We start from the raw sequence: 16348 nt of genomic DNA on the forward strand, positions 1-16348 counted from the left end.
TTGCAGAGTGTTGTAAAAAGGGGCGTGGCCTCTGAACACCTCTCTGCAACGCAGCTCCCTGGCGCATACTGGAGGTACCTGGTGGGCTAGTTGGCCCCCAGGGGACCGCAGGATTGAAGAGGAATTAATTCCCCAACTTAAAACGTGCCACAGGGCGTGTTTGCGCACGTCACCTCAGGCCCCGCCCCCTTCCTTCACCATTGTACAAATATTCCTCTAAAATCAGCCGAACTACGAATTCCGATTTACTCACCTGTTATCATGAGAGAACCCAGTGCTGTATCATTTAGCCCAGCACTGACCCTGAAAAGTAATTCTAAGCGTACTTACCAGTAACTTGTATTTCCTTCCATAGGAATCCATTGTGTGGTTTTCAGCAGAAAAGTTTCTAAGTGTCTATTTTCACAAACTAAAAATATTCCTAAAAAATCGTTTGTATGACTTAAATACATTCTTTCAACTGTTTACAGGAGATGCACCAGTGCTGGATCCAGGATCCACCACTGAGTAAGAAAAAGTAACGATAACACTACTTACCTGCTAAGTGAATTTTCTGCCATAGGATAACATTGGTGATTGTATGTGAAAACATTTCCTAGTGTCAACTTTTAAAATACAATAATATCCCTTAAAAATCACTACTGTAACCAAAACGCTTTTACTCAACTGTTTACAGGAGATGTCCAAGGCCTGAATCTAGGATCCAGTCCTGTAGTTAGAAAAGTAATCCATAAAGTAACTAATTGCATTTGACTAGAAATTCATATTGAGCTCAATGTTGCATTGTGTTTGAAATTGTGTTGCCCATTGCAACAACTGTAACTACTGTACTTAAAATTCTATTGCCTATTTGCAAAGTATTTAAACTAAAGTAATTCATTCTGAGAAAGTATATTTTGTATTGTAATGTATAATGTAATTATAATGTAATTAAAAAAAATAAAATATCTAAAAATAAATAGTTTAAAAAATGTAGTAAATCAGTATAAAAAAAATCAGCATAACAATTGAAACATTAAAAATTGTCATTTACAAAACCTTTGAAATTCAATGAAAAAACCATAGGTTTCAGGCCTGATATAGTTAGGAATTAGCATTTAAAAAACCTTTGAAATTCACTGAAAAAACCATAGGTTTCAGGCTTGATATAGTTGGGAATTAGCATTTAAAAAACCTTTGAAATTCACTGAAATAACCATAGGTTTCAGGCCTGAGATAGTTGGGAATTAGCATTTAAAAAACCTTAGAAATTCATTGAAATTGATGTCATTTGAGATGTCATCAGTGATGTCACTGACGTGTCATGAATGATGTAATATGTGACATCATCAGCAGTGGATTGCAGGCGCGCGAGATGTTGTTAGTACAACTAACTATATCGGAGGAATTTCAATAGTTTTGTACGAGAGAAATCTCCAGCTAACTATGACACCCCTAAAACCTATGTTTTTTTCAGTGAAATATATATATATACACACACACATATATTTACACATGTATAAAGATACATATATATGTGTGTGTGTGAGAAAGTGGCTCTGTATATACTGTTCCCAAATAGGTACAGAGTCCACAGTCCCGAGAGGTTTGGCAGAGGTTAAAGTTAGATATAACCTTACTCTCTAAAGTGGTAGCTTGTTCGAGCAGTAAGGCAGTATCAGAGGACAGTGTAAAGCATTTGTTGTACACACTCAGTCAGCAAATGGTCTCACACACTCAAGTACTGAACTCTAGACCAATGGTTTATATAAAACAAAAATGTTTGTTTTATTTTAGAACCAACAATAGGTATTAAAATATACTTTCTCAGAATGAGATGCTTTAGGTAAATACTTTTGCAGTATGCAATTTGCTTTTGTAGAAAGTTACAGGTTGTTGCAAGGGGCAACACAATTTTAAACACAATAATGCATTGAGTTCAATGGAAGTTTTAAGTTATTTGCAATAGATTACTTTCAGGATTACTTTTGTGATTCCAGGACTGGATCCTAGATTCAGTCCTGGGAAAGTTCTTAGAAACAAGTGATCAAAGTCGACTTAGTTACTGTTATGATTTTAGGCCATATTTTGCTATTTTAAAAGTTGACACTTAGAAGAAATTTCATAGAAAAACAGTCAATGTTTGCCTATGGAAGAAAATTCAAGTTGCAGGTAAAGTATGTTCTCGTTACTTTTGTAATCCAGTACTGGGTGCCTAGACTCAGTACTGGGACCTCTATCTAAAACAGGTAAGTAATTACGTTTTCACAGTTTGTACGATTTTTAAAGAATATTTGAAGTTTGCAGAAATCGACACTTAGAAGAAATTTCACAGTGTGTATATATGTATGTATGTATTCTACACATCTTCATGTACGATTAACACCATGGCAGTTTCTCGTGTGCTGGATTTTACAAACTTTATTTAACCAAAACCAGGATTCACAGGTTACATATGCGCAGCAGGTACAACCTCAGTGAAGAGAGTGTGCAATGGGAGGAGAGTGGTGCTACCCGTGTAAAGTAATGATTTCATGCAATCTCGGAAGTAGCAAAGTGGTTGCCTTATCTCTATTTTCCTATTCTTTGATGATATACTTGAATTTGACCTTTCCACTGTGGTAATAATGTGTGTATTGGTACTGTTGCTTAAGTCACATATTATTGGGACTCATCTGTGTTCACTGTTGTACTAAGCTGCCTCTCTATAGAGGAGACCAAAACAAGGTAAAATGTGTAGCGAGTCCAGGCGACCCTTATTGGTTTACAAATGCACAAGTAACCAACCCAAATGCTCTCTTTTGTGGTAGTGTGTGGCAAGCAGGTTAGGCTGATCAGAGGGTAGTGTTAGGCATTTGTTATACGCAGAGCCATTAAAGGAGACACACACACACTCCGGAATAAATCTGAGACCAATTTTGAAAAATAGCACATTTTTATATAAATTTCAACACCAAGAACTTCGGGATTCGTACAGGTAAATAAAATGTTCATTTCAATGCGCCTTTATGCGGTAACGCTTCCCTATGGTATTTGATGCAGCGTGCAGCAGGTTCCTGCTAGCCAGGTCCCCAGTGCTCTTTCCCTAAAACAAGATAACTGGTCATTTGATCCCAAGCGACCAGGCCTTTAGCACCTCTGTAAGTCCCTAGTAAGTGGTGCCCCTGGTACATGGGCATAGATACTAAAGAGGGCCCCTAAGAGCTGCAGCACATCTTGTGACACGCCAAGGGACCCAGCACCAAACTTATACAGACTGCGTGACAAGGCGCTCTAAGAAAGGAAAATGTATCCCCTAACACTGCATGTAATATGTGTAAGTCACCCCTACAGCAGTCCTCACATTCTAAGGCAGAGTGCATTATATTACAAGTGAGGACATATCTGCACGAGCAGATGCCCCAGTGCTGCCCGTTCAATTACTGACATTAAAAGTGAACAGGGAAGCCATCTTAAGGTACATACTGTGCCCTGGTTAACACTGGCTTCCCAGCTACAACATGGCTTCACTGAAACCTATGGTGCTTAGTATCAAACATCTCGTGCTAATAAACCCACACTGATTCCAGTGATTAATACTTGCACCCAGAGGGCACCTTGGAGCTGCCCCTGAAAACCTTCTGGCCTATAGTGAATTGGCTGTCTGGTCCTGTCCAGCCTGCCTCCACAGACTCGTTTCTGACCCCTGGAGGTGAGAGCCCGTGCTCTCCGAGGTCGGAAACAATGCCTGCTCTGCAGCAGGTGGTGTTGCCTCCTCCAAGCAGGGGGACCTTTAATCGGCATATCAAGACATTAGGCTTCAAAGGTCTCCCCTGCCTTTGAGATGCAAACACGAGAAATGCCAGCTCCTGCCCAGGGTGCACTTGGCACTAGGACAAGCGGGAATATTAGCTAGGCAGGAGGTGGGTTCACTCTCAGGATACTACCACCCGCCTACGGTGGCCTACCTGGAGTGCACACGACTAGGAAAATTCCACTATCTTGGTTTTTGGTGGAATTAGGTCCTCTGAGCCAAGGTTATGCCCACTGCCCAGAGGAAGTGGTCATAGAGGCTGTTGTCACCCTAAACATAGGTAGCCAATTGACTGATACCTCACACTCCCTGTAACACCCCTAAATACATTATTTAAGTACTGGACCCCTTGCCGCAGCCAAGGCTTATTGTGTCCAGCCTGGGCACCAATGCAGAGTGAAACTATTCTGCATGTTGAAGGAGTCCAGTAACCATGAGATCCACACCTAGAGAGGCCCCGCTGTCCTTTCTGCAGAAACAAAGAGTGAGCCTTTGACACCCGCCACCGGACACCTCAAAGTACCGCTGCACCAGCCCTCCACAGTGTGAGTCTGAGGGAGATGACTGTGCCAATGGGGTCCTGTGACCCTCAAAGGCTGAGCCCAGCCTTTGGTTTGCCACCTGCAGCCTCTTTGTTCAGGCCGCCTCAACCGCGAGTGTCTCCTGCAGCATGGACCTGATGCCTGAAGACACCACTGCACCCGAGCCATGCAGCCTGAGGTGAAGTGGACCAATGGGTTCCCTACGTTCCCGAGCATCTCAAGGATTGAGCCCCCATGTGTGTTCTCCCGGACTGGCCCCCAGTCTGAGCTTGCAGACTCTTTTCGACTGGACCATACCCTATTGAAGTGAACAGAGCACCCAATGCTGAAATACTCCTCTGCACCCGGCCGCCCCGGTGCTGCCCGACATGACCTATTGGTGTTGCCTTGGACCTTGCCGCATACGCATCTTAAGTCCAGGAGTAGAGTCCTGTAAGTCGCTAAGTGCAGAATACAGAATGCTTTTTCCCCATAGGATACCATTACCGCTTCAAGCTTAAAGCAATTTCTGAACTCTTGAGACCTATAAAAATTAATAACTGGAAAAGTACTTACCCAACTCTGATGATCTAGATATCTAAATTCTTATAAAATCGGTGTTATTTTTATATATTGGTGTCAGATTTCTTTGAGTGCGTCTCACTTACTGCCTTTGTGTATGCGAATAAAGGCTTAACACTACCCTCTGATGGGCCTAACTGCCCGCCCACACGACCACAAGAGAGCATTTGGGTTCTCATTCGTGCCTCGGTAAACCAACGGGGGTTTATCTGGACTCTTTACAGTGTGCCTCAATCTGTCCCACCATATAAAGAGCAGCTTCCTACAACAATGAACAACTCAACTACTCAGTTAGGTAGTGTCTTTCTGCGAGTCTGTGTATCTTGACTCTCATAAATTATCTCTAAAATAGCTTGCCTGATCGCAAAGCATTGATTGACAAACCCCAGACAATAGTGGGGGAAGATGGCTAGCTGCGTATTGTCAGGATATTGTGGGAAGGTATCTGAATTTGATGGCGGCTATTCATTCTTTGCTGTTTTTGTAATTTCACCTTTGAGTTCATCTCCTGCTTGAAACCCTAATATCTTCTGACATAGTTTTGCACCACAAGCCCATCAGAAAGTGAGCTGCACTGAGCCTTGTTTGATGTGCGCCCTGTCTTCCATCGTTAAACCTTTGATTGTTCTGCTAGAATTGAGAAGATGTGGGTCCGAGATGGAGCAGCGTACTTCTATGGCCCGATCTTTATACACCCGGAAGAAACTGAGCACGAGCCGACACGAATGTTCTACAAGAAGGAAATGTTTCTCAGTAATCTGGAAGAGACGTGTCCGATGAGCTGTATTTTAGGTATGCCGGTGAAGCATTGAATCCTCTGTAGAACCCATGTCTTTTGTACCTTAATTTAACTTGTTTCAATCACTCCTCAAACACTGTGTGGTCTCCTCTGCACGAGACCTATCGGATGAGCGCCATCTTAGGAATGCATTTGAACAATTGATCCTACTAAAGAACCAGCATGTCTGAGCACCATATTTAGTTTTATAGCAGTTTCATAAAGCCCGAATTACACCCAGAGCATTTTACATAGGCTGTTTGTTACAGTATACGTCAAGGAAAACTTCATGCCCTTGATTCTTGACAGAGGCTGACGTGTCTCCTCTGTCAGTGATCATGCGGATGTTTTTCTGTGCGGCGATGAGTGCTGTTTCTGTGCTGCGGTTGAGCCTGAATACAGACTGCGTGGCATCGAGGAGGTGGTGGTCGGCGAGGCTTCTGTTGGTTAGTTTCTCTAAGATCTTTGCCCGGTTTGGTAGGAGGGAGAGGGGTCTGTAGGTGAAAGGTTTGGCTGGGTCAGCTCAGTGGATGGTTTCTTGAGGAGGGGTATAATGTGATGGTGGTTGCTCGATGAGCAGTGAAAGGCGTGCAGTAGGGTTAGGGATTTTGTCCACACTGATTCAGCTGTTCCACATGAGTTTTTTTCATGATTTTCCTGAGGTGAGGTAGTCTGTGGACCGGGCCTGTGTCCCCAGGCATCCGCAGGAGGTGACGACCATTTCTGTGGTTACTAATTGACAGTGCTTAGCAAGTGCTGTAGGTGTTCATTGGTAGTGATTGCTGTTATGAACGAGTGTTGTACTTCGTTCATGAGTCTTATTTTTGTTCTTACGCTGGTCGCTTGAATAGCACATGCGTGATCACTTGCGTCCTATACGCATTCATGAATAACTTTATGCATCGCAGATTGAACCACATAAAGAACTTGATTGTTGTCGCTTGCGAAAGGCAGGCAGGAGTGAGTACTCCATGAAGAATGCGATGCTTGTTCCCATCTGTTTTTATAAAAAGATGGATCCACAAGAATGGGAATTTGTTTGCTAAAATAGAAAAGCTAAAAATAAGAAGTGTCTTTAAAACTCCCACAGACCCAGTTTGACCATCATTTTCTGACTCTGCAAAGGTGGAGTAAGAGTCTTTAGCCTTCATCTGTCACCTGCCATTAAGCGGAATCTGTGATTGGTTGTTGTCACCTCTACTCCAATCAGGAGAACCTCTGCATGTGACCTCTAGAGAGCATTTTAGAAGCCGTCTTGTGTAATTCTGAGGTCCACTTCAACAGTCTATTTAAACGTCATCTATTTCTCCCAGGAAAGTGTGCAGTTTTATCCTTCAAGGACTTCTTATCCTGCCGGCCGACCGAGATAGACGAGAACGACGTTCTGCTCTGCGAGAGTCGTTACAATGAGAGCGACAAACAGATGAAGAAATTCAAAGGGCTGAAGAGGTTCTCGTTGTCGTCAAAAGTGGTGGATGATGAAATCTATTACTTCAGGTAAGAGAAGCGTTCTTGTGCGGGTCTGTGAAAGTGACCTTTATGGCCATTTAAATGAAAACCAGTGATGATGTTTGCAATGGTCGTCTTCGCCTTTTATTTTACAGACTTCACGCAGAGTGAGCATTTGAATTTCGTATAATGGAATAAGCCCCTTTAGAATCCCGCTGCACACTGCCAGCTACATTTAAATCCCTTCTCACTGAAGTGTTACTGTGAGTTTGTGAGCACATTCCTTTCACCATCTGGAATATTAGGGTGCTAAAGTACTTTGGTATGTAAACATACAAAGCTTGGAGATATCACATTTAAATAATAATTTATTAGACTTTATTACCCTTATAAACATTTGCAGTTTAACACAATACAAACTACATGCACCACATTTTGTTGTGAAAACGTTGACAGCCACACTACTTAAAGACAACGAAGATACGGTTTTGTAACTTATGAATAGTTAAAAAAATAAAAATAAATTAGCTGCTGCTAATTCAGCTCTTGGAGTGTAAAACCAAAGATAATCAGAAGCGGACTCACTGGCTGCATATCAGCCCTACTAATCACAGGCTTAAGGTTTCTCTCCTGTCAGTAAGTACAGAGCGGCATGATATCCTGGGATGGACACGATAGTGGGGTTCAGGACCATGAAACACGCTACTCCCTGTCAGATTAGAATGTTCTTTATAAACCCCAGCCTCGTTAGTAACTGGTGCTGATATAATGTAGGTCTCGCAGCATTAAGCAAATAATTGCCAACTGCAAATCTAAGCGTAACTTTTTAAACATGAATGAGTATTCTTACGGTCTGTATATGGTTCCCCAAGAAGGGTTTATCCTGAGTCGGTTGCCTAACTAGTCTTTTTTCAGTAGTTATTCAATTACCAGCTATATCATAATAAATACTTTTTTCCATTTGGTGTCTGAGGTGTTATTGATTTTAAACATGTATCATTTGAACACTGTGTCCATAAACTAGCATTTGTGTCTTTTCCCAGCATTATTAGAAAGTCCATTCTTGCGGCCCCACCATCCTGAATTCAAGACAAGTAGCTTCACCCTAAATTCTAGATAGTAATTCATACGCCTGGCAAGTGCCAACATTCAAACGTTTGAAAAATGTAGATAGCCTCAGGAGCTAAGGCTACAATTCCATAATCCAAAGTCTGTTCGATCTTTGGCCAAATACACTTTCAAAAACGGTAGTACTGACGGCCACCATAGCAGTTACTTAAAATGAAGCAAACCTAACAGGACCACCGTGGCACAGTGAAGGGTATGTTGAACATGCTCTCAAAAACGCATTTGTTGTTCAGTTACTCCTAGATAAATGTCAGTCACCAACCTTAAGTTTTTCATAATTGCAAACACTTTCTGCTGCAATTCTCACATATCCAACCCGTGGACGTCATTGGGAGACCGTTCTTAAACTTGCCTCTAATGATGATGAAGGGATTCTGATGAAGTGCTGTGCTTCGGCTCCAGTTTTCGATTCTTTTACTGGCCTTCCCTGTAGTCTTCTAACACTGCCTTGAGTTTTGTTCTTTCTGTGATCTAGCAACCTTTTGTTTTCATTTTCCACATTTAAGTACTTGCTGTGTTAATAAATTTTTTTTAAAAATTGGGGTTTTGGTAAAATCATGCAGGTGGTATTTCTGCTGCTTCAAAGTGCTTCGCTGTGCGGTATTTGTTCAGGTAATGCTGTGTTCATTCTTTTTCTGCTTCTTTCTGTTGTTTTTAAACAAAGAGCAAGGTTCTCCAGTATGCAAGTACATGAAAGGGTTCGAAGACCTTTTCTGCTAACGGTTTATTCTAAAAGGTTCAACTGTGATCGGATATGTTTTAAAAGTAAAGAACCGAGTGTGTGAGAGAGAGATGTACTTCGTCCCAGAGCCACCTTCCTTTTCTGAAGGCTAACGGGAGCCGCATTTAGCCTTCTCTCGGTGTCTGATCTGCCCGCTGATGCAGACGAGAGTACCTGATGCTGAATATTCAATTTTGGCTCTATTGTTCATACGAGGTATGCGGGTGCGGCCCATCTTTGAAACTCGATTTAATCCCTTTTCTTTGGTGCTAAGATTATTTTAGTTAGCCAAGGAGACGGGTGGATGGTAAACATGGGCATAAAAACGCTTGGATTGCACCAGTATGTTACAATACTATTCACTATTCACACTTAGTGAACTTTGTTGCTACCATATTATTTATTTACACAATAGTCACTGTTCATACTGTGTGCATCAGGATGGGTTTTTGAATGTATTTGTGGTTTCCTGGTATTCTTGAGTGTCTTACCATATATGAAAAGGGGTTTGAATTCCACTAATTATTCCTGTGACATCTCACAGGATTGATCCTTACCTGAAACACATCTCACTCTGATATTGCTCAGTGGGTTGCAGGGTGGTTGCAGTTACACTTGGCTTTCTGTTGGAGGTTGGCACATTGACAATGTTCTTAGTACCAGGTCTAGCAAGTCTATTGCCGGACCGTATTCCTGACAAAAATCTATAACCCATATCAAACGTGTTTCCTGTTGGGGTTACAACGGCCCCATAGGTGTTCATGAAGTGTCTGGCAATGGTTGCAGCACACCTTGGCCTCAATGCAATTTGTCTTTCCGTACCTGGGCGACCGGTCTAAAAAAGCAATAACATCCGACAGCAGTGCCTTGCTCACAATTGACACACAGCTGCTTTCCCCCACAAATTAGGCCTTCTAGAGAATGTCAAAAAATCATACATCTTCTGAAAGTCAACCGAAAACAGTAACAGTGCAAAGCCTACCCCAATAATGAGCATGATGATGTCACATCCTGTGACCATGATAATGTTGCAATACTACACAATACAATGCATTTCAGAAGCTGCTTCTCCTCGACCAGACGTCACATCCTGTGACCATGAGAATGTTGCAGTACTACACAATACAACAATCATGTAACTTCTGGGATTGATGGCTTCTTGCATTGTAAGAGTTCCAGATGCTTTCTTGCATATGTATATGGCCCCAAGTCCTGTACGCATGGAGAAGGACAGATGTCCATCACCAACCCTCACCCGATTTGCCTGTGGTGCCAGTCATATGAGTTTTGCCTCCGTATGCAACCCAAGGCAGTTAAGGAGAGGGAGGCAAAACTTTTAATGGCGCAGGCTTGGGAAAGCAACCTAGGTAAGAGACGTTCCTGAGCCCGTTCAAGATCACCAAATTCTCACTCCTCGAGCCAGAGGGAGCAGCAGAAGAAGCACAGAGGTAAGACACCCAGGCACTTCCAAGCACGTCAACCTTACAGGATCTTCATCCTCTTGAGGTGGTTCCTCTGATACCTTGTGAACCTGCGCCTCCAGCAGGTTCAGCTCCTGCGCTGTCCCAGAGCCTCCAACAGGATTGGCCAAGCCAGGACAGCATCGAGCATCTATTCCATTGTATCCTGACTTCCCAGGGTTAGACCCAGCTGCCTTTAACACCATGTTCAGGATCTTCTCCAGGGCTGCGCCCCCCTCAATGGAAAGCAATCCCTAGCACTGGTAATATATGTTTTTAGAAATATTACGTGTTTTCACAAAAAACAATTTCAAACACATTGACAAAAGAATGAGTTAGTCTTTCTTCATTCTTCTAGTTCGTTGTTTATTGGTTTCTATTCTTCATAGTATTTCCAGTCAGCCAACACGTGTTTCGTCGCCACAAGGGAATGTAGTCCCGCGACTTTTTCAAGGCTCTTTCTTGCTTGAATAATATTTTTCTAAGGCGGTGATAATTGCAAACCGCCAAATGGTGTCAGTGATGGTGGCGTCACTAGGCAGCAAAATAAACTGCTATCGAAACAAGTGGTTTCCCATTCAATATGTATTGTGTAGTACACATAGACGAACGTGACGCCAGCTTCTCCAGGTATCTTGAAATCCCGAGTACTCGGGATTTCAAGATACCTGGAGAAGCTGGCCTTAGAAAAATATTATTCAAGCAAGAAAGAGCCTTGAAAAAGTCGCGGGACTACATTCCCTTGTGGCGACGAAACACGTGTTGGCTGACTGGAAATACTATGAAGAATAGAAACCAATAAACAACGAACTAGAAGAATGAAGAAAGACTAACTCATTCTTTTGTCAATGTGTTTGAAATTGTTTTTTGTGAAAACACGTAATATTTCTAAAAACATATATTACCAGTACGAGTGCTAGGGATTGCTTTTTGTTTTGACTGGGTCTAGGCCCATGATTCTGGGAAGAAGGGTGGTACTTCTCACCTTATAGCACCGTCATTTACTTAATCAAGGACATATTAATATGTGATTTTCCTTTGGGCGCCTATACCTTACAAACTCCACCAATTCCAGTTTTCGATTTAGACCCCCCTCAATGGAGCCTTCGGGCTCAGTGAGACGATACAGTATGCCTATGTACATGTACTTTCAGGCAACTCTGGCATTATTGGGCGCCCTCGCCTCGGGCCCTGACCAGGCTCCTCTGTTCTTGCTGGCTCAGAGGTATGCGATGCAGCCCCTGGTGCTGCAAATGGGGCCACACTCCAAGGCTGCCAACGCAGAGGCCCCCACCTACTTCGAATCTAGTGAAGCAACTGCCGGATCCTGCAGATTCAGAGCCAGGGCACCCCTGTGTGGGGGGCCGGGGGACTCGATGGGGGACACAGAATGGGCAAAACCCTTTGATGCATGTGACTCTTAGTCTCTAATCCGTTTGGGTCGGAATCTGATCCTCTAGATCCTTAAGGGACAGGAGAGCCTTGCACAGAGGTGCCTTACCCCTACGACGCTACAAACCCTCGCCGATGTCATTGGTTGTGCCTATTCATGCCCCCCCCCCCCTAGTTTAGGCCTTTGTTTTACCCTAGTTTCTGTGCCATATCTGGAACCTGAGACAACGGGGTATACACCTCATATCAAGTCTGTACGTGGGTTAAGTTCTCCGATGACGTATCACTGATATATGCAGTTGATGTGTACCACTATTGAATGTACAATCTGTTACAGCTATCTGAAAGATCTATATGATGTACAATGTGTCTAATGTAAAAATGGCAATAAAAATAAGTTAAAAAAAAAAAAAAAAGGGACAGGAGAGCCTTGAACCAGCTCCCTCGTGACCCAGCTGCTGAGTTTGCTTGCCTCACTTCGGCCAGTGGTCTTGTTACCTCACCTGAGGTGGGGATGGAGTTCCCAACGAGCTCCTCTTGAGGTAACGTCCTTCTTTTCTATGGTGAGGCAAGCGCTGGGGTTCTAGTTTATCCCCGATCTAAATAACGTCTAGGACGAGTGTGCTCACTGAGATTTATAGCCTTCTCCTCCATCCTCTGAGGAGCTGCCGCCTTTCATCGAGGCCTGGTAGAACCAGTGCAGTCAGCATGGCAAAAGCCCACTTTTGCCCCTGAACGGAGAAGAGTGGTGGCAAGACGTTATCATCCTGCCACAGGGAACCCCTTTCCTGCACATCCTTTTTTGAGAGCTTGGTGAGTCGAGCCTCTTGCTCTTTGGTTCAGATGTCGGAAACTTTCCCTACTACTCCTTGAGACGGGGAATCTAAACTCCTGAAGGCTTGTGGCGAGAGAGCTTTTTCTGCAAGCATTGTGGTGTTGAATTCCTTAAATACTACTCATCCTTTGGCAAGATATGCATGTGCGCTGTGGCACATGGCTAGGCTGTCCGGTTTTAGGTTTAAACCTATAATAACTGATAAAACCCCACCGGAAGGGAAATAGCCCTCACCAGTGTAAACATATAAACACTGAAAAAACCCCTGCACAACCACAAACTAAATTCCATTCAAAGAAAGGAAAAGGAGAGTGAAATAGTAATTTTCATTCCTTCCTGAAGGGGCCAATACAATGTAACTTTGTTATATTAGGTAGCAGTAAGAAAGACTGGGCTAACATTATTCTGTTGAGTTTTGTTGTTTAGGGATGTCTCTAAAATATTGTTTCTTCTTCTTTTTTTCAGTTTTGTGGTCTTTGGTCTAAAGATACAGGGGCTAGTAGCATGTTTTAGGTGTTTATTTATTTTATAAACTGTAGAAAATCAGGAAATATCAAAATCATATTTGATTTTTTGGCTACATTTGAGTCTTTCACTGGTAGGAAACATTTAGGTTTTATAAGAATCTTTACCAATATGTACCATCACATTTACCCACAGAGAATGGGTAAAAACCCTTGATACATCAGCCCCCTTTTCTGGTGAGTCAGTATTGATAGTAGGTGAATTGCCAAACACCCAAGGCTTTAAACATTCAATGGAAGGTATAGTGGCAGGTATATGTGAAAAGAGTGCAGTCACAAAGCATCTGGGATACTGGTGAAAACATGACACCAGACTTTTGGAAACCATGGAACCTAGTATCACTTGGAATGCTGCTGCAAATAAATCTTACCAAGTTCAACAAAGATTGGAGTGATTTTGTTTGTATTTGCAACGATTTAACTACGTATATGAAAAGGTTGTGTGATGACCTGTCACAATCGATACCTCAGCTGAAGTGCTTCCCTGTAAGAGATCCTTGCCACTTGTTAGATGGTATGCTGAAAAGATCTTTGCAATCTTCAGAGTTAATGAAGAATGCTATTGACTTTTTAGTCCATTCTGGTGCACTGTTTTGTTATGCATGGACACTAAAATGCAAATATTTCTCATTTTGTGCTTTGTGTGGAATCAAAGAAAGAGTCATCCCAACTGTGTCACTTAGCTGGTGGTTCTCAGTCGCAGAGGCCATGAATGCTACATTATCCATGTGACAACTGTTTACAGAACTTTTGCTGAGCAATGATGCCAAAGGCAAGACATGTGAGGATCTTTGATCACATGTTGATAGGGATTTGAAAAAAAGTACACTCTACTGCATTCTTAGATTTTTACAGGGAAGAACGACTGCTGTAGTGGACATAATAAAACATCTAGAGTTTGAAAACACCCTTGTCTACCAAGTGTCCAGCATAATTGGTGTAGATGTGAAACATCTCCTAGAGAGTAGGCTGGGCGACACTTTTAGTGAGTTTGACACTGCAACATCTTCCATGTTAGAGTGCTTGCCACTTGATAAGCAAAGAAATGTAGAGGAGCAATTCACGAACTTTTATTTTACAATGTATGAGAAATAGCCCTTCACCAAACATGGCATTTGAAGTCAATGACGCCTCACTGTGGTACTCTGCACAAGTTATAGATCCCTTCTGTAAAGGGAAATTTTCTTTGGAGTTTTAAAAGTGCTGCCTCATTTTTGACCGCTTCAATAACTCTGAGGGCATATGCACCCAGTTCAACACATATGTTGCAGAACCTGTCGCAGAGAATCATAATCTTCAGGTGCACCAGTATTGGCATGGAAAGCTATGTCAGTGGCCAGAGTTAGAAAATTGTATATTGGCTAATTTGGGGTTGCCTGTCTGAAGTGCTAATGTTGAGAGGCCTTTTCACAGATACAAGTTTACATGGGAAGGAAAGAGCGAGCGTGCATGACCAAAGACTCAGTGAAGTAGTATTGTATGGTGTACTATGATAAGTTCGGTTTGTAAAAATGGATTTGGACCTCCTTTACACTGTACATACACTGTCTATATACCATGCACTATCAGTGCAGAAAGCAAGCAATAATAAAAGCAAAAAGTTCCATAAACACCGGAAAAACACTGTTTCTGTAGTTTTTAATGGCACAAAAATTTGTAACCACTGATAACCACTGTTTTTTTAAGGTATTGAAATCACTTGAAAACACTGAAAAAACCCCACCAGAATATACCAAAAATAGAAACTGAAAACAGGAAAGCCTACACATGGCCCAACTGGTTGTCCCCCATGTCTCTGATGATCTCAAAGCCCATTTTTCAGAGAGCATTAATTTGCAATCAATCAATTTGTATTTGTATATCTCAGCTCTTCACCCGCAAGGGTATCCAGGCGCTTGGTTACCGGGCTCTGTCGAAAAGCCAGGTCTTGAGTCTCTTCCTGAGTTCCTCCAGACAGGGGGATGTCCGGAGGTGGAGGTTGTTCCAGGGCTTGGTAGCGAGGTGGGAGAAGGAAACACCTCCACTGTGGCTTTGGTGGATGTGTTGGTGTCGGGCGAAGGAGGTGGAGCGAAGGTCTCTGGAAGGTTGGTGGAAGTTCAGGCAGTGGTTTATGTATGCTGGTCTTTGGTTGTGGAGGGATTTGTAGGCATGTGCCAGCATCTTCAATTTGCATCAGTTCTGGACTGGGCAGTGGGTGATGTGGGTCTGTTTGGGCAGGTTGAGAACGAGTCTGGCTGCTAAGTTCTGTATTGTCTGAAGTGTCTTCATGAGTTGGGTGGTGGTTCCTGCTTAGGAAGGACGGGCAGGAACCTCCACTGCATATAGTCGAGTCGAGCCTTGATACTGCCAACTGAGTGGCTCAGGCTACAAGGTCCTGTGTGCTGTCATGGTTGGATTTTCCATGGACGTGTAGGCCACTCTCGTAGACCTCCCATTTCACTGCACATGTTTGTTCTGTGACAAAGCTGATTCAGCATTTGAAAGCTTCAATGCCTGTGGAGCTACAGCCTGGTCTCTACGTCTGTACTGACAACGGCCATGGAGAGATTATAGACCGTTTTGTCACTTTTGTGGCTTTCCAAGAGGCTTTAACTTTTGCCAGTGGCAGTCTGCCCAATCACAACAGCGCAGCGCCGAAATCCCCTGATTGACATTACAGGGGCCGATGTTCAGGTGAGCGAGGGTCTCCGCATCCCCTTATCGTCTCTTCTCCTTTGCACTACTGGGGAAGCAGCTCTAGTTTGCTCTCATCGGAGCACGAGCAGCGGGTGGGAGTCAGGGTATCCTCCTTTCTATAGGCCTGAAAGGCCATCACTTCAGACCTATGGGTCCAACAGTTTATAGAAAGGGAGCATTCCCTGTGAGAAAGCGGCTCTGTATATACTGTTCCCAAATAGGTACAGTGTGTGCGGAGTCCACAGTCCCCAGAGGTTTGGCAGAGGTTCAAGTTAGATATAACCTTACTCTCTAAAGTGGTAGCTTGGACGAGCAGTAAGGCAGTATCAGAGGACAGTGTAAAGCATTTGTTGTACACACTCAGTCAGCAAATGGTCTCACACACTCAAGAACTGAACTCTAGGCCAATGGTTTATATAAAAAATATATGGTTTTATTTTAGAACCAACAATAGGTATCAAAATATACTTTCTCAGAATGAGATACTTTAGTTAAATACTTTTGCAATAT

At 42.9% G+C, this 16348-nt stretch overlaps 1 protein-coding gene across 9 annotated transcripts in view; it reads left to right on the forward strand.

The window, feature by feature from the left end:
* The window catches only part of PBRM1 (polybromo 1), a 552328-nt gene that overhangs the window by 322076 nt on the left and 213904 nt on the right, over positions 1–16348 (forward strand). For all 9 annotated transcript variants that reach the window (XM_085624202.1, XM_085624197.1, XM_085624200.1 and 6 more), the window contains exons 22-23: positions 5510–5667; positions 6967–7150. In XM_085624202.1, the coding sequence (XP_085480328.1) occupies positions 5510–5667; positions 6967–7150 (342 nt within the window). The remainder of the gene's footprint in view (positions 1–5509; positions 5668–6966; positions 7151–16348) is intronic.

The sequence above is a fragment of the Triturus cristatus genome, chromosome 9, assembly GCF_964204655.1.
Source record: "Triturus cristatus chromosome 9, aTriCri1.1, whole genome shotgun sequence".
Lineage (NCBI taxonomy): Eukaryota > Metazoa > Chordata > Amphibia > Caudata > Salamandridae > Triturus > Triturus cristatus.